The sequence below is a fragment of the Cupressus sempervirens genome, chromosome 8 (assembly GCF_028749045.1).
Source record: "Cupressus sempervirens isolate cs-2001-9-10 chromosome 8, ASM2874904v1, whole genome shotgun sequence".
NCBI classification, from domain to species: Eukaryota; Viridiplantae; Streptophyta; class Pinopsida; order Cupressales; family Cupressaceae; genus Cupressus; species Cupressus sempervirens.
In genome coordinates this window covers 74,711,047-74,737,449 of record NC_143125.1, presented here as the reverse complement: position 1 = coordinate 74,737,449, position 26,403 = coordinate 74,711,047, and the positions used below count along the sequence as shown (strand labels likewise).

The 26,403-nt window shown below is 32.8% G+C and overlaps 1 protein-coding gene across 1 annotated transcript; it reads right to left on the bottom strand.

Annotated features, from left to right (window-relative positions):
• Positions 1-1,340: 1,340 nt before the first annotated feature.
• Positions 1,341-24,993, bottom strand: LOC149541703 (UDP-glycosyltransferase 85A1-like). The gene is made up of 3 exons (XM_089796110.1): positions 24,486-24,993; positions 22,463-23,028; positions 1,341-1,724 (listed from the first exon to the last, which is right to left on the bottom strand). The coding sequence occupies exons 1-3, from the start codon at positions 24,991-24,993 to the stop codon at positions 1,341-1,343; spliced, it is 1,458 nt and encodes a 485-aa protein (XP_089652236.1).
• Between the last annotated feature and the right edge of the window lie 1,410 nt (positions 24,994-26,403).

Sequence of the window (26,403 nt, the reverse complement as noted above, 5' to 3'; positions counted from 1 at the left end):
GGAACTTGTTTTAAGTGTGAAGTGGAAGGATATAAAGCCTTTGAATGTACCAACTCTAGCAAAAATATTGGAGGTAGAAGCAAAAACAATTTGGCTTATGAAGAAGTTGTTGAATCACCTAATGAACCTGAGCTTGGTGCTCAAATTTTACATTGAGAAGAATCATGTGGAATGAAAAAACTAGTGAATAACCTATTTTAAGAAAGATTTTATTCAAGACTAGTTGTAAAGCCATTAGAAAATGTTGCAAACTAATCATTGACAGTGGAAGTTGAGACAATTTGGCAATAGAAGAATTGGTTAACAATTTGTAGTTGCAAAGATTGAGACATCCTAAGCCTTATCATGGTGTGTGGATCTAGAAGGAGAATAAGTTACTAGTAAGTAAAAAATTCCTTGTTAAATTCAAGATTGGAAATTATTATAATGAAGTTTTATGTGATATTATACATATAGATTATTTCATTTTCTATTGGATAAACCTTGGCAGTATGATAGACAGGCTTTGCAGAATGATAGATTGAATCAATATACTATTTGCGTTGATATTTGGAAAAAAAACTAATATAAATAAATATAATTGATCAAAGTATATTTTAAAATGCTTTGCAAATTTTTTTTAGCCACAATAAGCTATTGTAGACTTAATTATTTTGTACAAGGTCTACATTATTTAACTACTTAAATCATTTTATAAATTACAAGATTGTGTAAGAATAAGGTGGGATAATACTCTATGTATTATTAGTTATCCACTAATTATTATTTATGATCTAGAACATGGAACTAGATATACCTCTATTTCTATACGCATACACATGTACACATGCACACAAATGCATACATGTGTGTGTGCATGGACATACATACACCACTTGCTCATGCTCATGCATACACACATACATGCATGTACACACTTGCATACACATGTATAGGAGTACACACATGTACACACTAATACAAATAGATAAACACACACATTACCAAGTCATTTTTTGTATTTTGTGATCAAAATACAACATTAATGGGGAGCTTTAGAGTAATGTAATTGTAATTACAAATAATTTTTACTTGGAAATCATAATAATATCAATAGACATGGTAATGAAAAATAATTCTACCCTATACATAATAAAATTATACTTCTAATCTAACCTACCATTGTATGAATTCTAAGCACATAATCTCAAATGATTCCAACTAATATTGTATACATTACTCATTATATAAAGATCATAGCAATGTAATGTTAAAAACATCAAATGTATTAGTTAATATTAAACAATAAATTATGAAAGAAAATCAAAATACTAATACTTGTTTATTACATAGGAGATATTTTATATTATATTACTTGCCATCTTCTTCATATCCTCAACAAAGGTGTTCAAGTTTGTATAGGATGTCCCCCCTTTCATCACTGTTGTGTGCGCTGCTTCTTTTAGCCTCACTGAATTTTCTCGTAACTTATTTCCAATAGAATGTTTCATTAGACTTATAACAACAATCGTTACCTCCTCTTTTTTCACCAATTTAAATTCATCTACATCAATACCTGCAAAGTCCAAACCAATCTTCCAAATGTCTTTTGCAAGTCGACAATCAAGAAATTGGTCATGAAAATAGGGCCATCCAATCATAGGAACTCCCATACTAATTGCCTCCAAAGTAGAGTTCCACCCACTATGTGTAAGGAATCCTCCAAGAGAAGGATGGGAAAGCACCTAGGACAATAAAAATAAATTTGTTTAAGTTTACAACATTTGAATGGCTTTCATGTGAAAAACTAAAATAATAAATAATAATCTTTTCTCTTAAAGTTTTAGAAGATGCATATTTTTAGTGCGTGTGATATCATATTATGTGCCCTTTCATTAAATAAATATATATTTAAAAATTATTGGATTGTTAATTTTAAATACAATAGTTATACGACATGGACACTATATATGTAAGATTTACAAGAACCATTTATTTAAATCATAATTTTATGTTCTTATTTTTTGCATGAGCCACTATTAATATTAGAATAAATAAAAAGATAAAATAAGAAAGGAAAAAGTTTCTATTGAGTTTATTAAAGTGTTGCTAATTATTGTAATAATATATCATGTTAGATTCTAATAATTTTAAGTTTATATAATGAGTCATTAAATCTTGCTTGAATCTTCAAAATTATAATTCATCTTTTTTTCCTATAGCATAAAGTTCTATATAGTTTATGTTTGGTTGTAATATTATAAAAACTTAGCTTTGGCAAGGTTCTCATCTATTGTGTCTTTACAATTTGAAGGTAGTCATAGCTAGTGTGTAGAGATGAATCACTAAAGAAGATCAATAAATAGAATGCATGGAATATTAATCTCGATTCTAGAAACATTTTGAGTATAATTTTAAAAACTTTTTCCATCATTGAGAAATGATAGAGTTGTGATACAAATATATATGAAAAATAGTCTAATAATTATAGAAGATAGTTTTCTCTATGTAGACTAACATAAACAATACTATTTACCATATAAAAAATATCTCCTTACTTTATTAGAATACTAGTGTGAATGAAGATAAAATAGATGAACCAAGAAAGGAAGACAAAGGGTTTAAGTAAAAAAACTTCTACAATGTGTGTGTTTTTGCATGTGTGCACTTGTCTTTATATCTATGAATATATATATGCATATACATTTATACATATGTGTGTGTGTGGATGTAAGTATGTGTTTGTGTACACATGTATTAAAAAGTTTAGAAAAGATAACGAGGTTGATTAATTCTTTTCAAATTTATGCATTTGGAAGGAAAATGTCCCATTAGGCTCAAGTAGGACCTAACCACTTAATGCGACAATGATCCTTCACTAAAAATATGTAAATTGCAAATGGAAAGAGTAAAGTGAAATGCATGAGGAAAAAGAGAAAAAAAATAGAAATAATATATTCATAACTAATCGTCAAGAATGAATTGGGGTCTAGAATATTGTACTAATCTAGGATTTTGGTTTAGATTGAAATCTAAAGGAGTATAATGGGTTGGGTTCTCTATTTCTATCATTTTTTTCTAAAAATTTAGAGGCCTCTCTAACTATTCTTGATCTTCTTCAAAAATATCTAATAATTATGTAACCTTTTCCTACACACAAAAGAAGTGTAAAAGGTTAGGTAAAATAGGTTTTCCTCAGTAAACTTATTGTTTAGGAACCAACTTGGAGCACAAAATAGTAAAAAGGTAAAAAAAATTATGATACTTGCAATAAACCCATGGTAGAAGAAATGATAGAGAAAGAGTTAAGGTATGCATAATTAGTATAAGGTAGAGTGTGATGAGTAGAAGCCATTTTAAAGTGTGCAGATGATTTGGAGTTCATATGTGAGCTCACGAAGTAAAAAAAAAAAAGGTTACTGGTAAAGTAGTAACAACTTTTTGTAGATTGTGTACTTGCACAATTAATGGAGTAGGTAAATGCAAAAAACTTAATGATCAAAATCAAGATTTTGAGCATCATTTAATGTGCAAAGAGTAAAGGAGTGAATTAAGAGAAAATCCAAGACAATTAAAGAATAATTAAATAGAATTCACCTATATACCCTATTTCTAAGAAGGTAAGATATTTTACGAATTCTGAAAGCTAACATTGTGAATTTGAGTTTAGTACTTGCAGTAGAAATGGATAGATCTTTAATTTATAATGTTGAGGATGAAGAAAAACCCAAGATGAAGATAAATCCTGTACAACCCTTGGAAGATGATCCAATAGTAACATTTTTTATTATTCTGGATCGAGTGTTATATTTAGAAAATATTGATAGTTATCTTTAGAGTAAGTTTGAGGTAGTAGGGGAAGGGAATGTGACTAAGGAATTTGACCTCATTGACAATCAAGACATGAGTTTTAAGAGTTTTTATGAGAACATGGAGAAGATTGAATTGATCAAGGTTCTATTTTCCCATGATTTTGATAATGAGGATTAGGTAAAGATAATATTGAGCAAAATTAATGATGGATAGTTTTGGTTAGGAGAGAATGTAATAGATATATCAAATAATCTAATCCATGAAGTGAATGGTCTATGCAATGAAGTTTCAATACCTATCAATGAAAAGAATGTGAAGAAACTTGCGTTAAAATACTAAGTCTAAATATAATGGAAGAGAAATTGTAATAAGAAATATTAAGTAGTATGATGTAAGATTCATATGTAGGATCATGGCATCTAAGATATGTTCAAGTTCTAGAGAGGATGACATGGAAATAGGCTTTATCCATGCAGCCTATAAGATGTGTATTGATAAAGTGAAAGTAAACATGTGTGAGATTTTGAGAGAAAAGTTAGTGGAGGATTTGGAAAGGATAAAGAGGGTCAAGAATAGTCAATTCAAATTCAAATCACTAATAAATTATATATATTTGTCCACCTAATCAAAAGATTTCCATTCTTTTCTATAAATGAATTGCTAAGAAATGACAAGAATACCATGGAGAAGATAACAAATTTATAAAGAAGATACCCCATTGATAAGATAAAAAATCTAAATAGAAAATGCTCTATTGACAAGATTGAAATTAGTATAAACTTGATTGTAAAAACAGTCCAAGAAAAAATGAAGGAAAGGTTCAAAATTCCACCTTTAGTAGTAAAACATTTAGAAATGACATATATTTCATAGTAGTTGAAGAGAAAGTTGAAGGGTATGTACAAGTGATTCTCAAGTTAGCTAGAGATGAAAAATTTACTAAATTTGGAACTTATGAAGAAATAATGCAGATGATGAATCAAGTTCAACTTGATAAGTCAAGTAAGAAGAAGGTTGAGGATACCATGAAGTAGATCATGGAAGAAGCCCAAATTACTCCTAAAGGGGTAGTAGTTGTGAGAAAAATAGTGGCAGGAATGAAGAGGAGTGGAAAAGAAGGTATTATGTTTGTGTCTTTATTAGCATGAATGCTAATGCTATGGGAGAGCATTGTAGATCATTGATATGATGTATTCATGACTGTATTTTTCATTGATGACAACATAGTAATAAGTTTGTAAAGAATGATAGAGCAGCAGACTGTGATTTTTGTATTAAGAACATTATATTACTTATTTGATGATGCACAGTTTCCAGTGAATACTATAGTATGTATTTGATACAAGGGTAAGTGTACAAAACATAATTTGATAGTTTACAGAAGATATGATTGATCTACAGAGAATTGTATGGAAATAGAATATTAGGAAAATTGTGTGATCACTACAGTTCATCACAAATATAGTGAAAGGTTGCGTAGTTAATTGGAGATAGTATACTAACTATTGATGATGTTAGAGAGGCACATGTACATAAGTCACACATGTGAAATTTTGATTATTGTTGTAAGTTAACAATGTTAATTAAATATGTATTCATTTAATTAATGTATTATGATTAAGTGGGAAGCCGACTCAAGGATTTATTATCAATTTGAGCATGGTATAAAATAAAGATGTTTTCCATGTTTAACATATGAAATAAGAATAAGTCTTGTGAATTATTGAGTAGTAGAGAATAGTGACTTACCAATGTGTATAAGTGACCTTAAGGGTGATTTTTACTGAGTACAAAGTTCTAGATTTGATTGCATGGTCTGAAGGAGAAGAAGTTTGACGTACTAGATAGAGGAAGAAGTAAAAGCTTGTTTCACATCTATTATTCTTAAAGGAATAGTATCGAGATCAATTGAACAATGAGTTCATTGATCTCATCCTAAAGCTATTTGGACAGTGGGTGTAGTTACCTTCCACAACTCCTAATAGGGTTGGAATCTCCTAACAGGGATTCAAAGTCTCCTAATAGGGACTCTTTGTACTAAATGTTGTAATAGACTCCTAATTGGGTCCATCCTCTAACAAGGAATATTTATATTAGTACATCATCTTGTGGACATCATTCCCACTGGGGTTTTCCTTCTGATCAAGGGTTTCCCTAATCAACATATCTAGCGTAATTGTTTATGTGCATATTTATGGATGCGATTTACTTTGGTTGAATGGCTAAGTTTTTTTAAAGAGGATAATGATTCACCCCCTCGCCCAATTATCTTGGTGGACTATTGTTTCTAAAAATTGGTATTAAAGCCTCAGGTCCTTGAAGAAAATGATTAACAACTTTGGGAGATCCATGGTGAACATGTTTAGAAAGGAAAGTCTAAGATTTGCTGACACCAATTATGATAGCTGGAAGGATAAGATGAAGACTCATCTTTTGTGCATGGGTCCAAGATATTGGCTTGTAACCAAGGATTCTAAGAATATTGTGAAAGAAGATAATCTTGAAAGTTGTACTGAGGAGCAAAGAGAAGTATTTATGTGCAACATAAGGGCAAGAGAAGTAATATTGTCAACTTTACCTGAAAGTGAGTATAGTCAGGTAAAACTACTCAAAACATCTCATGAAAATTGGAAAACTTTAGAAGCTAATTATGAGGGTGATACACATGCAAAAAGAATTAGATTAAAAAATTTGCATTGTGCATTTCAAAATGCTAAAATGATGGAAGATGAATCTATAAGAAGCTATATTGGTAGAATATCTAAGATTGTTGCAAGAATCACATCTCATGGTGGAAAGAAATCTGATGATGAAGTAATATGGAAGATCTTAAAAAGTCTAACACCACGTTTCAAGACAATAACACAGATGATTCTGTTGATGATAGCTTGTACTAAAAATTTCACCAAAGAAACATTGATTGGTAGATTAGAAGCTATGGAATTTGATCTGAAGCAATTTGGAGAATTAACAAAATTTGAGATATCATTCAATGCATTAAGTGTTAAACCCAATCTAGGAAAGAACATAAAAGTTCAAGGAGACATTGCTAGCAATAGCAAGTCTATTGAGGAAAAGATCAAGGAAGGAGTGGCTCTTCTTGTGGAAAGAGAAAAATATGATAAGAATATCTTTAAGTGTTGGACATGTAATGAATATGGTCATTATGCATCTCAGTGTCCTAAAAGAGAAAGGAAGTATAAGGGAAGATTCAAATCTAGAAGACATAGGAATTGCTTATATGCTAATGAAGAAGAAGGAGAAGAAGAATCGGATCAAAGCATAAGTGAAGATGAATTAGGATTTGTAGCTATAAAGGAGGATGATCTTGACACAGAGATTAGAGAAGAAAGTGCATTGATTTCACAAGTTGAAAGGAAAGATTGGATCATTGATAGTGGTTGTTCACATTACATGACTAGTGAATTGAGCAAATTTGTCAAATTCAAAAGCCATGATGGAGGGATTGTCAAAGTAGGGAACAATGAAACTTGCCACATTACAAGAATTGGATCTATCACACTTGATGGTAAAACAAATACTGATGATGTTTACTTTGTTAATGGATTGAAACATAACTTGTTAAGTGTTGGACAACTTATGGACAAAGGTTACCAATTATAGTTTGGTAATAACACATGTATCATCAAGGACAAGGAAGGAAAATTTCTTGGTACTAGAACAAAAACCAAAGGTAATGTATTTTAGTTGAACACCACTAAAATAAGATGTTTAGTAGCTAAAGTTGACAACAGTTGGTTATGGCATAGAAGATTTTGTCACATAAACTTTGATAATATTGTGAAAGCTAGTAATACACTTGCTGTGAGAGATTTACCTAAGATCACTAGGCCCACTATCATTGTTTGTATGGAATGTATGTTGGCTAAATAGAAGAAAGTTTCATTTCCTAGCAAGTAGTTTGGTACTACATAAAAGCTAGAATTGGTCCATACAAATTTGAGTGGTCCCCCAAGAACAAGAGGATTCTATGGAGAAAGGTATTTTATAATTTTTGTTGATGATTTTATGAGAATGATGTGGGTAGCTTTTCTTAAACAAAAATTAGAAGCATTTGAGAAATTTAGGATATTCAAGAACAACGTAGAGAATGAATTTGGAGTTAAAATCAAGAGCTTAAGATTTAATAGAGGAGGAGAATTCACTTCTAAAGAATTCAATATCTACTGTGAAGAGCATGGAATCAAGAGACAGCTATCTTCACCTCATTCACCTAAGCAAAATGGGATTGCTCAAAGAAGAAATGGATCAATTGCTGAAGCAACAAGAGCTATGTTATTCAAGAATGATGTACCAAAAACATTTTGGTAAGAAGCAATCAATACAACAATATACACTCTGAATAGAGTACAGATCAAAAAAGGTATGGAGAAAACACCTTATGAGTTACAGTTTGGATACTCACCATCAGTCAAATATTTCAAAATATTTGAGAGCAAATGTTACATCAAAAGAGATGATGATATCAGTAAGTTTGATCCAAGGAACAATAAAGATATGTTTCTTGGCTATTCATTAAAAAGTAAAGCTTACATATGTTTCATCTATAGAACAAAAACTATAGTAGAGTGTGCAAAAGTGAGAATAGATGAAAAGTTTGGCACCAAAGAGAAGATGATGGATTATAACTTTGATGAAGATAATTATTCTAGGATGACTAACAAATGTAATGAATTATTTCTCAAGACTAACAATGACTTGCAGAATAATGTGCAAACTAATGAAGTAAGAGAAGAACAGAGCATGGTACCTAAAATAAGAATTGAAGCAGCTACTCCTGCCCCAAATAAGAATGTGATGAAAAATCATCCTATTGATAAGATAATAGGACGTAAAGAAAAAGGAGTAATGATAAGAAGCATAAAAGAGGTGCGAACTCCTATGTTGTCAACATGGCAACTCACAAGAGTGCACATACTCCTACGTGACTAAATAAATAAATATTAAAATAATGCATTGACCTAAGTAAACTTATGTAAGTGTAAATAGTAAATATTTATTTACACCAACAACCCCCTTAAGTGCAACTTAGGGGAATGCCCTTAAGCTTACGAAAACTAGGATGAAATGCATAATGGGTCGTGGCTACTAGGCCATGTTAGATACCCATGTACATAATGAAAATACAATCTCCCATAAAGCAGAGAAAGAGGAAAAACCTCATGGGAAAAACCCTCCCCCAAAAAGAGAGATAAAAAGACAAGATGCATGAATGGATGGAGTAATCAAGACCCCCCCATTATGACATACATCAAGTATATACAAGAGAGAAATGGGAGAAGGACAAAACCCCTAAAGAGGAAAAATTCCCCCCCATAAAGGAGAAGGAGACAAGGTAGTCCCCGCCCCCCCAAATGTAAGTTGCTAACCAGTGAGAAATGTTCCAATGTAGAAGCTGATCCATGACTATTGGATGATGTTCCTCCCCTTTGGAAGAAACAATGGTAGTGGTACTAGTGACACACTTCCCCTATGTGTGGTAAGAATCTAGATGATGAAAGGTGTCTCTCAAACTTTTTCAAGTGTCCCTATGTTGATACCGATTGTGGTTCCTTCCAAAATAGTTGAGAAGAAGTGCAGATCTAGCAAGGCTTGTTGCAAAACCTGTTTCAAAGAATCAACAGTGTCTTTAAATGATAAAGAGACCTCCAACAATTGCTATACATAAGTATCCACAATCACACCAATCTATAAAGATTGATCATGTAGAGAATGGACATGAGGGTCAGAGTGAGCCCTCATGACAACTATAGAAGGATCATCCTCAACAAAGAGAAGTAGAATATGATCAAAGAAATCTCCCAAATTTGTTGTGTGTGACTCCATGAACAAACCTGAAATGTCAGTCAAGAAGTCATCACCTAAGGCTAAAATTGGAAGACATGGTGTATCTTGTTGTGTTGAAGTACATGAATATGTCACTATGGAAATAGATGAAGAATTCACCTAAAAAAGAAGATTAGTATCATCAATAGTGTCTCCCACATCTTCAATGTGAGACTCGATGAATAGTCCTACAAGGGCATGAAGGGAGTCATCACATGAAGGTAAAGTAGGAATACATAAAGGGTCTTGTTGCACTAAATTTGAAGCATTTGTGGCTAAAATAGGATTAATAGGAGCAACAAGAGCATCTGGAGGTGTGATCTCATTTGGAGAGGATGTAGCTGCAACTAGAGGTATAAGATCTATTGGGAATGGAGGAATATGTGGATCTCCATACATCTCCCAAAGATGAATCTAGTAATCATAATGATTAGTTGCCTTAAGGTCAATAAGTGAATCCAAAATCTCCATATCCATATGTAGAAAGAGAAAAGTGCCAATGAGGGAAGAAGTCACAACATCATATGTAAGTCCTCTTGCATGTGGTAGTGCATTGTGCTAACTGAGATATTTTATAGCCAATTGACTCTATTCTAGATAACTTTGTCTAGTGTCAAGTAAATCAAATCTTCCTCTTCCATGATGGACTAAGCAATGTAACCCCCAAAGATGCAAAAGAAATCAAAGAACCCCCCCCTAATGTATGATTTAGGCACTTGGTAGCCACTTGCCAATTTAGGGCCTATTTCTAAAAGCAATATTTCTATCCATAGAAGTTATAATCTGATTGTAGATTTGGAAAGTAGAAAAAAAAAATGCACTTTCAAAAAAAAATAGAACTTGATTTGGAGTCCAGATGAGCCTGTACTAAGCATTTGAAGTGGAAAAAATTGAGATTTGTGAGTTGCAAAAAAATTCAAGAATAGAGATCTCAAACCACCTACACCAATGTGTAGATCATGAAATTCTACCTCAAAAAAAAAAATTTTCTTGCAAAAAGCAGTCTGTATGTGGGAGATATCATTGTTTGAAAACTGTTGCTGCTATTATTTTTTCTGAATCACCGTCGTTGAGCCTCCAAAAATCAAATGGCTCTAGATTTTTCCTTAGATATCCAATTTGGATGAATCAAAATCTGATTTGGGGATTTTTTTATCTTCTGAATGTGATACAAATATCTGATTTGCACCAGCAAGCACCAATCTTCACTTGCAAAAAATCTCTTTGCCAAAAACTTTCCAAAAAATAATGCAAGTCCAAAAAAATTAGCAGAGATGTAGATGAAAAAAAATGTAGATCTAAAAATTAAATGTACAGATCTGAAATTATCACACCAATTTTGCGAATCAGTCCTTCGAGTGTTGGTTTGTAAAAAAATATTTGTGACTTTCACCTAAGGTAGGCAACTTTATAGCCAATTTTCATTGAATCGATGTTTCAGACACAATGGTGAGGTCAAATCTGGTTCTAGACACTCTTAATGACTACAATACTTAAGGTTTAGGCCAAGGTGCTGAAGCAAGAAGATGGTCTCGAACAGAGCTATGTGAAGAGAAATTCTCCAAGAGCTTTGATACCATGTAAGAATTTGCCTTAGGGAAAGATTCACCCAAGATCGTAGAACTCAAACACAAGCACAACTATAGACCAAAAAGGAGTACGATCAATTTATCAAAGTATGTCCTCATACATTGCTATGTATTTTATATATGATAATTGTACACACTAGGAGAGCCTATATATAAAGGCCTCTCAGAAAGCACCTAGAATGTCTCTAGAAAGAACCAGGAGATAAGATAAGCATGACAACTAAGTACATGTCTTATCCATCATTCTAGATGATATGATAAGAATGATGAGGTGTATCTCAAGTGGAGATGTTGTAGACATCATGTGCATAAAAGAGGTGCAAACTCCTGTGTTGTGAACATGACAACTCACAAGAGTGCACATTTCTCCTAGGTGACTATTAAATAAATATTGAAATAATGCATTAACCTAAGTAAACTTAAGTAAGTGTAAATAGTGAATACTTATTTACACCAACAGAATCAATGAAGAACTATGCCTAATATCTAAAGTAGAACTAAAGAGCATAGATGAAGCAATCAAGGATGATCATTGGATGAAAGCAATGGAGGAAGAACTTCAACAGATAATAGATAATTCCACATGGGAATTAGTTCATAGACCTAAGGACAAGAATGTGATTGGAAAAAAATGGGTATTCAGAAACAAAATGAATGAACAAGGAGAAGTAATAAAAAATAAAGAAAGACTAGAATGTAAAGGCTACTCTCAACAAGAAGGAATAGACTATGAGGAAACATATGCACCCATAGCTAGAATTGAAGTAGTTAGAATGTTCTTGGCATATGCAGCCAATAAAAATTTCAAGGTATATTAGATGGATCTTAAGTTAGCATTCTTGAATGGAGAACTTGAAGAAGAAGTGTATATTGAGCAACCAGAAGGTTTTCCTTTAACAAAAGAAAAGGATATGGGTTGTAGATTAAAGAAAGCCTTGTATGGATTAAAACAAGCACCTAGAACCTGGTATACAAGGTTAGATAAATACTTAGGAAAGCTTGGATTTGCTAAAGGAACAATAGACAAAAAATTTTATCTGAAAGAAATAGAAAATGGTTTGTTAATTATCATTTTATTTGTTGATGATATCATTTTTGGAGGAAATGATGAAGCCAATAAAAAATTCTTAGAAGATATGAAGAATGAATTTGAGATGAGTATGATAGGAGAAATGAAATTTTTCTTAGGATTGCAAACTGTTCAAAATAGAGAAGGTATCTTTATTTCTCAAACTAAGTATTTAAAAGATTTGTTGAAAAGATTTGGACTAGAAAATAAAAAACCTGTTGGAACTCCTATGGTAGCTAGTCACAAGTTATCAAGCAAGGATGAGACACCTACTATTGAACAAAAGAAGTATTGATCTATGATTGGAGGATAGAAGTATTTGATTCATAGTAGACTAGATATAGCTAATGTAGTTGGAATTGTGGCAAGATTTTAGGTTGATCCTAAAGAATATCACTACATAATAGTAAAAAGAATATTCAGATATCTAAAAGGGACATCTAATTATGGTATTTGGTATGATAGAAGCAATGATTTTACTCTCTACACTTATATTAATGCTGATTCGGTTGGAGATATCGATGATAGAAAAAGCACCAGTGGAGGAGCATTCTTTCTTGGTGGAAGATTAGTTTCTTGGCTCAACAAGAAATAAGATTGCACTTCATAGAGTACAACAAAGGCAGAATATGTTACAGTAGAAAAAAACTATAATCAAGTTATATAGATGAAGCAAATGATGAAGGATATTAGAATTACATTCAAAGAACTTGTTATCATTTACTGTGATAACACACGTACACCAAGCATGTCTGAAAATCCTATTTTACATTCTAAGACTAAGCACATCTCTATAAAGTATCATGTGTTGAGAGAGAAAGTTATAGAAAAAGAAATTAGACTGGAGTATATTAATACTAATGAATAGATTGTAGACATTTTCACAAAGGCCTTACCAAAGGACACATTTGAATACCTAAAAGGTATGCTTGGGGTTATACCCTTGCCTATTTCAAAATAGAAGATGCAAAAGTGCATTAGTCTAGGGAACAGAGTACCATTGTTAGACTGGACTGAATGCTAATGCTTCCTCAATGGGGGAGTATCTATGATGAACAAAGTCAACAAAGAACTCTTGGTAATTGATAATTGATATGCAATAGTGTTTCTAGACACTTGAGTTGTTTATGGATTTGTATACAAAAGTTGTAAAGCAATAGATCAGCTTGTGGTCGTGCTGATAAATTATTGTATGATTCAAGCAATTGAACTATTTGTATTATCTTTGATGTTGATGTCAATGGGGGAGAGAGTGACATGAAAAATATTCTATGTAGTTCAATTGGTAAGAAAGTAGAACATGATTTGGTATTCTTGGAACTTAGATTTTTTTCATCTATGTTGCCGTTAATGCCAAAGGGGGAGATTGTTAGCATGAATGTTGATGCTATGGATGAGCATTGCAAGTCATTGATATGATGTACTCGTGACTGTGTTTGTCATTGATGACAACATAGTAATAAGTTTGTAAAGACTGACAGAGCAATAGACTATGATTTTTCTATTAAGTACATTATATTACTTATTTGATGATGCATAGTTTCTAGCACATACTACAGTATGTATTTGATACAAGGGTAAGTGCACAGAATGTAATTTGACAATATATGAAAGATATGATCGATCTATAGAGAATCGTATGGAAACAGAGTATTAGGAAAGCGGTTCCTATTGTGTGATCACTACGGTTCATCACAGATATAGTGAAAGGTTGTGTAGTTAATTGGAGATAGGATACTGATTGTTGATGATGTCAGAGAGTGTAGATGTATGGAAGTCACAAGTGTGAAAGTTTGATTATAGCTATGATCTGACAGTATTAATTAAATCTGTATTAATTTAATTAGTGTATTATGATTAAGTGGGAATCCGACTCAAGGATTTATTATTGAACATGGTATAAAGGAAAGATGTTTTTTCTATTTAACATATGAAATAAGAATAAGTCTTGAAAATTATTCAGTAGTAGAGAAAAGTGACTTACCAATGCGTGTAAGTGACCTTAAGGAGTATGGTGATTGTTACTGAGTATGGAGTTCCAGATCTAATTGCATGGTCTGAAGGAGAAGTCTAATGTATTGGATAGAGGAAGAAGTAAAAGCTTGTTTTACATCTATTGTTCTAAAAGGAATAGTACCGAGATCAATTGGGCAGTGGGTTCATTGATATGATCTTGAAGCAATTTGGACAGTGGGTTCAATTGCCTTCCACAACTCCTAATAGGGTTGGAATCTCCTAACAGGGACTCTTTGTACTAAATGTTGTAATAGACTCCTAACAAGGTCCATCCTCTAACAAGGAATATTTATATTAGAGCATCATCTTGTGGGCATCATTCCCACCAGGGTTTTTCCTTGATCAAGGGTTTCCCTAGTCAACATATCTAGTGTAATTGTTTATGTGCATCTTTATGGTTGCTATTTACTTTGGTTGAATGGTTAAGTTTGTTTAAAGAGGATAGATTTTTAATTGCTAAATAATTCATTTACAACACCCCCCCGTCCCCCGACCCCCGCCCCAAGTTATCTTAGTGGACTATTGTTTCTAATAGGCTCTGCTTGCAGTAGGAGGACCCTTGCTTGCAAACCCATTGATAGAAGGCATAATAGCTGCTGAATCTCAACCAATAGCATGAGAAATACCATATATAGTTGTGTCTCAAGAATAATGATAGAGAAAACCCACACTTCCATCAATAGAATCAAGTGAAGAGGAGGAAGAAGTGAGCATTTTAGAAGTAAAGAAGAAATCAACTAGATTAGCTAAGATTAAATAAGAACCAAAAGAGACTCAACAATCCATAGTACAGATGATGAAGAACCTTAAACCCTCCAACCCTCAAAGAAAAATAGTACCTATAGTAGTAGTGGTTCCATGACTAACAATAGGCATAGATACATAAAAATTGACAACACTAATGTTATAATTGATACAACAGAGAATTCCTTTAAGGATTTTGGTACAAATGTTGATAATTTGGTAAGATATGAGAGCTTAGAAGATGAGGAAGAAGAAAAAGAGGAGAAATAAGAAAAATAAAAGGAAAAGAAAGAAGATAAGAAAAGTAGGTTAGAGGAAGAAAGAAAGAAAAATGAAGAGGTATCAAAGAACATAGAAGAAGAGAAAAATAAGTTACAAGAGGATAAAAAAAGGAAGGAAGAAGAATAAAAGAAGAAGAAGGAAGATGAAGAGAAGAAGAGGAAGCAAGAAGAGGAGTAGATAAACAAGGATGGGGAGGGATAGAAAAAATAAGAATGATGAAGCAAAGCAGATAAAGACAAGTGAACCTAGTTCCTCTAGGCCACCACTTGAGTATGCATTAGCGGTGTTGTTTGAAACTAAGTCAGGTAATGATGATCAGGATGAATTGATCTCATCGCTTAGAAAATTATTTGAAAAGAACAAAAAGGTAAAGAATTTACAAAAATCTTTGGTACAAATAACAAAGACATTGCAAAAAGTAGTCTTTGAGAAAGTGACTAAAACTGAACCACTAGAAAGAGTAAAGGAAATGATCAAATCTTTTGACATTGAATTCACACATTTATCAGAAGTAGTATCCACCAAAGATCAAACATTACATGATGCAAAAATGTTTAGGAAAGTCTGTGAAAACATTAAAGAAGATTTGGAGAGCCTTGATGAAAAGATCAAGGAATTAAGACAACATTTGGAATAAGGGAAGACTGTGTATGGGAAGTGTGTTGGTGCATACACATTAACCAATGATATTTTAGATGAGCTAAGAACTAAAATTAGAGAGTTAGAGGCATGTATGAATAAAGTGAAAAAACCATCAGTTTAGATTGTTGATCTGGAAAGGAGAATTAGCCAAATCAATGGTGAAATCAGGACTTTGGAGCTATAAAATGAGATGATACTAGAGATATTTTCATTGTTAAGGGAACATCTTACCTTGAAAATTGAACTCGTATAGTGATATTTGGAGGAATGCATGTCTGTTAAGGCATCTTATGAGAAGTTTGCATATACAAATTTGGAATCAATAGAGATTGCTTCATATGGATTGTGCATAGGTCTCAATATTTCAGATGGAGTGAAAGATAAGTGGGATATAGAGTTAAAAACTTTGTTGATTGCATTGTGAGAATATCCACTTAACATGAAAAGGAAGGTAAATACAACTTTTTACTTGTAAATAAGTTTTGATATTTTTTTTATTGATGTCAAAGGGAAAGAGATAAGGAAAATTCTATATATATTATTAGAGTGGGATTGTTGTTGCACCAAAAGACAAATCTATCAATGCTTGATACAACTACCCAACTTATAGTACATAGGAGGTAGTTAAGCCCTTCTCACAAATCCTGGGGGAGTGCTGAATTTTTTTTCAACAATATCCTCCTTAGTGTTACTAGAGGGTTTGAGGATTTGAACCTGTGACCAAGCTCTGATACCACTTGTTAGAGTGGAGTTGTTGTTGCACCAAAAGATAGATCTATTAATGCCTGATACTATAGGATTTGAGAAAAAAGTGCATAACAAATCCACGAAGCCCAAGAAAACCTGCATGCAAAAAACCTGTCATGGAGAAGAAAAAGACAAGAAGAGGCAAGGGTTTGATCTGAAAAACTCAGACGAAGAAAATATTATTCAATGGATCTTCGTAATGAAAAATACAAAGAGATCAATTCTTATAAAAGGAAATTGAAACTCGAAAAGGGTAACCTAAAGCCTAAAAAAGCTAGGTTGCACAATACAATTAATAAAATATTAATTATATGCACCTACAAGATAGCTCAAGCAGACTAGAGTAATAGGCAACTTAATTAATTAAATCAAAGTGATTTAATTAATAAGTGAAAACAACTAATTACTCTAACACCCCCCCTTAAGTGAAGCTCAAGAGGTAAGCTAACCTAACACAACTATGAAAGCAAAAAAAAGGGGTCTCAGCAACAAGGCTTGATCAGGTACCCAATCACAATAAAATCTCTATAAAGAGGAGAAATAGAGAAAACCACATGGGAAAAACCCTACTCCAAAAAGAGATAGCAAAGAATGTTCTAGAAGAAGGAACAAAGAGATTAGAAGAGAACCACTGAAGCATGAAGAACCGCAAAAATCTGTCAAAATGCTGATCTGTAGAACCTCCATGGAAATAGAAGGCATGGACTGAGCATGTCTATATGGTAGATGATCCATCTTACTAAAATGCATAGGTAGCCAGCCACTGCAATCGCCTAGTATGTAGGATCAAGTACTAAATACATAGTTCACACCAATGAACCATCAACTAAAAAAGCATAGAACAAAAATATAACCACCCCTTAATGCAGGTGAGGTGACAAGCAATTGAAAAGGTGGGCCAAAGAATCTGCTACAACACAGGAACCAAACATATCGAGAGTGAGGTACAGACACCAATAAAGGCACGTGTCATCAACACTGTATGAAGCAAAAGAGAAAGAGGGCTTATAAGCGACAAACAACTATCCCCCCCATGGCACTTTATAAAATAGTGTGAGTACAATGAATCACAATGATGAAAAGGATCCCGAAACGCAAGAGTGGCACTTTATCTCAATGCATTTGCGTAAAGATGCTTACAATGAATATCAACAATGATTATAAAAAGCATAAGGCTGATACAATAGAAGAAAGAGCCCAAAAAAAAGTATCTAAAGCAACAAAATTGATCCCCAGACCTAAAACAATTAGGATATCCACCAGAATGCTAAAATGAAAAAGACTGAATAGGATGTGCCTAGAAAAAAATCTGGAACAACAACTAGCATCACTAGAAAGATCGCAAAAAGAGCTTTCTAGCAATATAAAGAAGTCCAAAATTGGAGATTGGATGCTCAAGATACGCCTCCTAGAGTGCAAAATAGAACATATGGCTTTGACTACCAAAATAGGAAAAAAAACTACATCAAAACCCAAAAACACCTATATCAACATTTCCATCTCGGAACTAGCTTTTTGGTGCATTTTTTAGATCGAAAAAATACATCTGTATGCTCAAGTTATGGGAAAAAAAAGTCTATGGCCTCCGGAATGCAAGAAAAATTATTATTTTAAATAAAAATAATATTAAAATAAAATAAAAAATCTCATAAAACCACCGCACCACCGGTGGAGTAGCGGCCGAGCGGTGGGTGGGTGGCAACCAGGTGGTGGGCTGTGGGCGGAGCCATCGCGGGAGGCCAGTGGGTGGACCGTTGGCGGAGCCGCTAGCGGGCCGTTGAGCAGTAACCGTAGTGGTGACCACAGCGGTTTCGCTATGGTTAACAAATCGCCAGTGGGTTAAAAAAATGACAAATTTTTTTTTACAATTTTAAAAAAAAATTATCACCTTGTAACGCGTGCAAGGGGCCGTACGGCCCAGCAAGCAAATTTTTTTGGCCTCTCGGACCAACGTTGTCCAAATCGAACAAATTTTATATCAAAATAGGGGTTTTGACGCCTTCTAAATCCATCCATGAGGTTTTTTTGGCCTCAAACTGCTCTAAAAATTAGTGACCCCCTGTTTTCTCAGAAAAAGTCTTAAAAAATACCAGATCTGATCTGCCAAACCCTTTTTCTCCCTTTTCCTTGAAACACCAAACAAGCTACAATAGATTTGGCTCTGATACCATGTAGGATTTGAGAAAAAGTGCATAATAAATCCACGAAGCCCAAGAAAACTTGCATGCAAAAAACCTGTCACAGAGAAGAAAAAGACAAGAAGAGGCAAGGGTTTGATCTGAAAAACTCAGACGAAGAAAATATTATTCAACGAATCTTCATAATGAAAAATACAAAGAGATCAATCCTTATAAAAGGAGATCAAAACCCAAAAAAGGTAACCTAAAGCCTAAAAAAGCTAGGTTGCACAATATAATTAATAGAATATTAATTATATGCACCTACAAGATAGCTTAAGCAAACTAGAGTAATAGGAAACTTAATTAATTAAATCAAAGTGATTTAATTAATAAGTGAAAAAAACTAATTACTCTAATAGATACAACCACTCAACTTATAGTACACAGGAGGAGGTTAAGCCCTTGTCACAAATCCCAAGGGAGGGTTGAAAAAATTTCCAACACACACACACACACATATATAATGGAGGGATAAGGAAAATTAAGGGGGAATTATAATGTAACTAGGAGATATAAGGAAAATATGGTATATGTAAAGATCCACAAATGTGAAATTTTGTAAAGGCCAATTTTCAAGTTTTGTTTTTTGAACTTAGCCAATTTTTCCATATGTTTTCATCAATGAAAAAGGGGGAGATTGTTTAAAATTTAGCTAGGTCATACATTTTGATGTTGTCATTTATGGCAACATATCATTCATTTGAAGTGGATAGAACATGAAGATGAATATATGATAGTTAGAAAATTTATGTCTAAGTATTGTGTAGTTTATCAGAGGAAGCAAATAGAGTTTTGAATGGCAAGTTTCATAGGCACATCATAAATATGTGTGGATTTATGTGCCAATTCTTGAGATTATGATGATGACATATGTGAGTGCACAAGATAGTACAAATTGTATAGACAAAGTTATGATGAGTTTATTAGTTACAACAATGTACACATAGAACAAAGCATGATGAGGAAATTGATATTTTGGGTTAAGAGATTTTTTTTTACCAAAATAATTACTTAAATAATTAGGGACAACATCGTAGATGTTAACTGTAAGGAGGCAAAAGAAAATTTTCTATTTTGGTAAAATTTATAAAGGCACGAAGGCCTACTAGGTAGATATTTGTAATTAGCAAGGTATAAAGAAAGATTTCTAAATGGGAAGTTAAGTGTTGTGTAATGTAATATTGATGTAATATTTTGTGATGTGAATTCTGATGTATGAACAAAGGAATGCAAGTTGTGATAAAAAATTTAAGAGAAGAAAAGGAAATATTAGATATTGAAGATATCATCAATAGTGCAGAGGTTTTTGCATCTATCTATTTGTATTGAAGAACATTATTGTATATCTCATGTTTGGGAAGTGGGGTCATCTTGCATAGATTTTGTAATTGTATATCATAACTCCTAATAGGGTTGAGGCTTCTCACAAGGCCTAAGTCCTCTAACAAGGATCCAAACACTATGTAGATATAATAAAATCCTAACAGGGTCAATATCTTTCACAAGATACTTTTGATCAGTGGATCATTTTGTGGGTACCATCCCCACCAGGGTTTTCCCTTGGCAATGGCTTTCCTAGTTAAAAGAATATGGTGTTATCAGTTTCTTTATCATACAATTCTACTTACTGTTCAACATAGTTAGTTTTCTTTATGCAAGTTATAAAGTTTTTAAAGATATCCAATTTTGGGTTGAAGTTTGTGAAATACTAATTCACCCCCTCCCCCTCCCAATATTTCCTATTTCTAGCACAATTCACATCCCCAAGATCCTGAAGTTAGAAATTTCACAACCACTTGAGAAGAAGTCTCAAAAATAATATTGTTCAAACCATGTGCACAAAATTTCTCTATAGAAATCAAGATGGCTAAATCCTTCATAATTTTTATTTTATTTTTTATTTTCACCCTACTTCTTCTTGTTGTTATTGTTGTTCTTGTTGTAGTAGTATTGTTGGGACAGAAAAAAAGAAAAAAAGATAGAACCAAAGAGTTGTTAGTGTTTTATATGGGTTATTATGAATAATCAAAGGACTATAGGTTATATAATGTGGCGAAAAATGATTCTTCATTACTAGAGATATAAAGTTTGATAATACTCATATCTTAAACCACTTCTCACTCTACAAGATATAGAATTTATATTTTAAAGATTGTTTATAAAGAAATAGAAATTCTATTAATGAGACAAAAATAAATAAATAATAATGATGATAGTACTATTGAGAATTAAATAGCTAATACTAATGACAAACCCTCTTCAATAGAAGAAAAAAATAGCAAGAAAAAATTAGACAAGAATGTTGAAGTGATATAGGCTTAAATATCCAAGAAATTGTAGTAATTTCATAAAAAAATTCTTACAAATAAATATTCTAATCTCATATGACCAAGCTAGAGAGTGAAAAAATAAGAATAGGTAAGGAAAGGGACATCTAATGCATTAATACATAATAAAATGTAGGAACTTGTGTCCCTCCACAATGGTAAGAGTATTATTGATTGTAAAAGGATTTTTAAAACTAAAATTCAAATAAATAAAAGTACAAAAGTTTAAACAAGTGTTACATCGTAGTTTTGACACTTATTATAAATTAGAATTTAAATAATAAATTTAATACTTTAATTAGAATATTGTATCTTATTTTTATAGTAATTTGAAAAAACCCTCAATATATAAAAGATATATAAAAAAATTCAATACATTAAATAGTTATTAGTTAAATAAGTATCTTAGGTATTATCATACAAAATAGTTGAAATATTTTATCACAACAAATAATTTTTTGATAAAGATTAGATTAGAAGGGTTTATAAATTCATTTATGCCATGTTTGCATTTTGATTTTTTTTTTAATATTGACTTCATATAAGACCCATCAATTAAATATGAGAAACGATATTAAATACAAAAAATTAATAACAAAATTGAAAAATAGTTAAATGTAATTGATAAAATTAGTCCAATATATTGCATATATTTATTAATATTGATGACATTAGTATTTTTAAATGATTTGATAATACATGTTGAGTTTATTTGTTTATTTTGATTTTTTTTATTATAAAAAGAATATATTAATGAACATGTAAAAAATTATATTAATCATGTTGAAAAATTAATAAAACTTAATTAAAAAAATCAATATAAAAGAAACCTTATAAAACAATAAGATGAAACTGTATGAAATTCGTTGTTAAGGAATGAATAAAGAACGAGTTGACTATTAAAAAATATTCCCTCCCATCATCAAAATGAATTTAAGTAATGTAAGTAGCATATGTTTTTTGACTAATTAGTTTTGGGTAGCATCTTCATCAAATGGATATTTAAATTAATCTTTATATGAAAAGAGTAAAGTTCTTATTTTTATTCCTAGATAATTTATTTATTGTAGATCATATATTAAATTAATCAATGATTTAAAAATCAAGTCTTTCAAAAAATGTCACTAAATTATTTCTTTGAGTTTAATTCTTTAATCAGAAAAATCTGAAATCTGGATCAAGTTGAATTCAAATCTCCTTGTCTACGGAAAATGTAAAATAGCGTACCTTCAGTTGCTCCGTCCAACTCACAATCAGGGCTCTATCTTTGGTTCGATCCTTGAAACCCTCTGGTAACTCCATTGGCTTACCATCTGCTATATCTGATCTCAGAACCCACAAGAACGGGCACCCACTCTCTTCTAATCCAAGCGCCAGTTCATGCAATTGCTCTTCAGATTTCACAGCAATGCTTCCAAAGGAAACATATAACACTGATTGCTTGGCTTGAGAATCCAGCCATTGGAGGCAACTTTTATCCTCTTCCCACATGCTGTACATGGAATTCCTACCCTCCAAGAAATTTGGAAGAGAAACAGGGCCTACTGACAGAGCAGGGCAGCCATTAAAGCTGAGACCCATTTGTGCTTCTTTGCCTCCTTCCAACTCCTCGAAAGTGTTGACCAGCACGTAGTCTGCTATTTTGTTAATGCGCGACTCGTGAAGAAAGCACTCGTAGGTGAGATCGGAGACATTTTTCTCGCGGAAGAAGGAGACGATGTCGGTTGGCCTGATTGGTGGAATTTTTCCTGGTAGGCATGTGATGAATTTCTCTTTAGATTTCAAGTCCTCCTCTGCAATAACAAGGCTCGTCATGTTAAAATTGTATTCGTAAGATTATATAGGAAACAAAATTAACTTAAAAGTGCTAAAATCACAAATCACAAATCACAAATCAGGACATGACATTAAACAGAGCAACATAGAACATAACAAGCCAACTTGCACTTCGAAGGCAATGTTTGAACTGTAACTTCATAGAAAAACACCATTATGAAACTAAACAAAATGCGTAATTATCAGTCAATGACAGGCCTGATTTATCTGCAAGTGCACTCCTATGTGGGGTTTGCAAGTCTTGAGGATACTTCTTTACTTCTTCTTTAAAATGGACCCATCTGCATCCCCCCAAAAAAGGGGAGGAGACACTGTTCTATTGGATCTTAGGAGTTCAGAGGTCAGATTTCTTAAATCTGGTCATGCTTAAACATCACACTAACAAAGAAATTAAGTTTGAAAAAATAATTCAATTTTGACTGTTTCAGACTTTTAATTTAAGACTCAAGTCTTAGTATGTGATGTTTAAGCCATCCGCTTAAACGACTATATTTTAAGTCGATCTGAAACAATCTTTGTACTGAAAGAACTCTCTTCACAGTCCCCTACAGTTGGCTAGGGCTACTATGCTTCACAACTAAATCTTCATCATGGGTTTTCTTCATGAATCTCTTTTCCTTCACAACTGAATGTCTACCATGGATTTTCTTCATGCATCTCTTCTCCTTCATGGTCTCCCTCAATCGCAGAGCTCTGCCTAGCAATTAGTATCAGATCCATTCACAAAATCCTGCTCTTTGCAGCCACTGTCTGTTTTATGGATCGAGTGCCCGTTTTGCTGATCCAGTAATAATACGTGAGACCTGCAGAAGAGTCCTTCCTCTTATAATGGGCGGCTTCATCATAATGGACAGATCTAGACCCACAATTTAATGCAACATTGTAATCGAAATCTAAGTAATTATGGGGCTTCTCTGATTGATTTGATTGGCTGTGGTTAGGGATGTTGGTATAGAACTCCTACATGAAATTATAAGGTCTTGCGCAGACTCTCTGAAGTAGAAGTTTGCCTTAAATGCGGTTTCTTATGTTATAACAAAGCAGAGCCACATAAGAACATAAAAACAGGAAAAACACAGCCACATAAGAACATAAAAACAGGGAAAACACGGGGAATATTCGCTCTGTATTTGGATTGTACAAGCATGAAACAATCTGGGGATCACCTAATATTTCTGTATTTAATTGTGTCACCGTTTTGGCATCAACTTTTCAGATCACACTCTTATTATTTATGTTTTCTATCATTCATCCTAATCATCAGAGTCACAGAATGTGATCTGAAATGTTGATACGGAGAACGACAAAATTGAATCGGGGAACATTCTATAGACTGTGGATCTGGGAATCAGTTTAATATATTGACATTTTCAAAATGTAAATTACTTTTAATCAGTGAAGGCCATAGAAATACCTTTGACGGGAATATGACCTTGAGAAAGAAGCAACTGAGCGTTTGACTGAATAATGGCCAGAGCAGTACAAGAAGTCCAGAAGACAACTCTGGGCACTCCAAGATTCTTAGCCACTTCTGCCGTGCAGGACAAGAAACTATCGGCAACAATGCAAGTGATTGGCGGGAGAGATTCATCTGCGGCAGTTAACAGACTTTCCAAAGCAGGGCCCAACTTTTGCAGAGCAATATAAAGCTCACCAAGTTTGGCAGTTCGGCCATGATCAGGCGGTAAGCCGTCAGGGATTGTCAAAAATCGAAATTTGGAGCCCCTCTCTTTGGCCCCGTGGTCACGTGCCGCTAAATCTTTGGAAGCTGCTTTTACAAGGCGCTGGTCTATCCAATCGGTTGTGACGAAGGTAATGAAGACCCCTCGCATGGCCAGCAGCTCTGCAAAATTCATGAGAGGATTGACGTGGCCCTGTGCTGGAAATGGCACAACCACTGCGTGCAATGATTCTACAGACATTTTGAAGCAAAGGTCTTTTCTTTTTCTCTGCTGTAGACTGAATGCAATCTCTGAACTCAAAATGCCAGTGTTCAATATCAAGCACGGTCAACGTAAATGCCAATGTTGAAAATAATAAGATATTCTAATTAAAACATGTCAATTGAGTTTCCAAAATTAAGTGTGCATCGTGAGGCCCCATAGAGGCCGTGATCATATTTTGTACTTTCCCATTGCATGTTTACATATAGGTCAATAAAAATAATACCTTTTAAGAAAATAAAAAACATGACGTTTCTTCCAAGAGGCGAGCTCTTGGCCCACGAAAGTACGGTTTTGTATTTTATTTTATTTTGTAAGGAAAAATAGATGGTGGAATTTTTTGATTTCTGGCCTTGGACCGTCTAAACTTGCGGTGTGTGTGTGTCTAGAGAGAGAGATACATGAGGTAGGAAAAAGATATTAAGAGGTGACAGATACTGTGAGATTATGTAGGGGAGAATGTATTAGAGGATAATTAGGGGAAGATAGATATAATAGAGAGAGTTAGAAAAGGGGGAGAGGGTGAAAGACACAAAGCCAAGAGAGAGATATGGAAATTAGGAGGAACATGTGCTAAAGGGAGAAGGAGAAATGTGTGTGTGTGGGAGGGAGAGAGAGAGAGAGATATGATAAACTAAACTATATTGTTCTTAAACTCTGGCTAAACACAATTAAATTAAATTATAAACTAAATTAAAAACTAAACATAATCCTACATTGATATTTAAAATGCAACTCTAATAATAAACCAAATTATAATATATATAAGCTAGTTTTAAATTTATACTTAAAAAATAAAAATTAAATGAATTTAGTTTTTAGCTTTTTAAAACTAGTTTGAATTTTAGTTTTTATAGTTATTTTATTTTATTTTATATTTTGTTCTTATCTTTCATTTCTATTTTTTAAAAGTTATTTTCTTCTTAATTTTTCATAATCTAATATATATATATATATATATATATATATATATATATGATAAATTAGATATAAATAAATAATGTATTTTAATCTTTGTAGAAGTTTAATGTAAATCAGGCTTTTATGATGGGGGGTAAGTTGAGGAAATAGGAGCTATTAAATTGTAATTGTTGGAATGAGAAAAAATTGGTTTGGGAACAACTCATAAAAGATAAGGTCACTTGTTACGTTGAGAAACTCCATGGTTTTAAGCTACATGTTGGAGAGGAGATTTTTAGGAATTTGCTTGGTGACAAAATGTGTCTTTATGGAGATTTTTTCATAATAAGTGAGGATTTTTAACTGAAATTATCGAGTGCCCTAATATGGGGATAAAATTTAATAAGGAAATGAAGATTTCTAATGTTGCATTGAAGAATTTTCCTAAGACATTGGAGGAGGAGAAGTTGGTGAAAGTGGGGGATTTTC

What these genes read in the sequence shown, in the direction of transcription:
- LOC149541703 (XM_089796110.1), bottom strand. Translation starts at nt 24,993, where the DNA reads ATGTCTGTAGAATCATTGCACGCAGTGGTTGTGCCATTTCCAGCACAG. An exon ending in AGGTCATATTCCCGTCAAAG is followed by an intron (nt 23,029 to 24,485) that starts GTATTTCTATGG and finishes TTGTTATTGCAG; the next exon opens with AGGAGGACTTGAAATCTAAA. An exon ending in GTTGGACGGAGCAACTGAAG is followed by an intron (nt 1,725 to 22,462) that starts GTACGCTATTTT and finishes TTATTGTCCTAG; the next exon opens with GTGCTTTCCCATCCTTCTCT.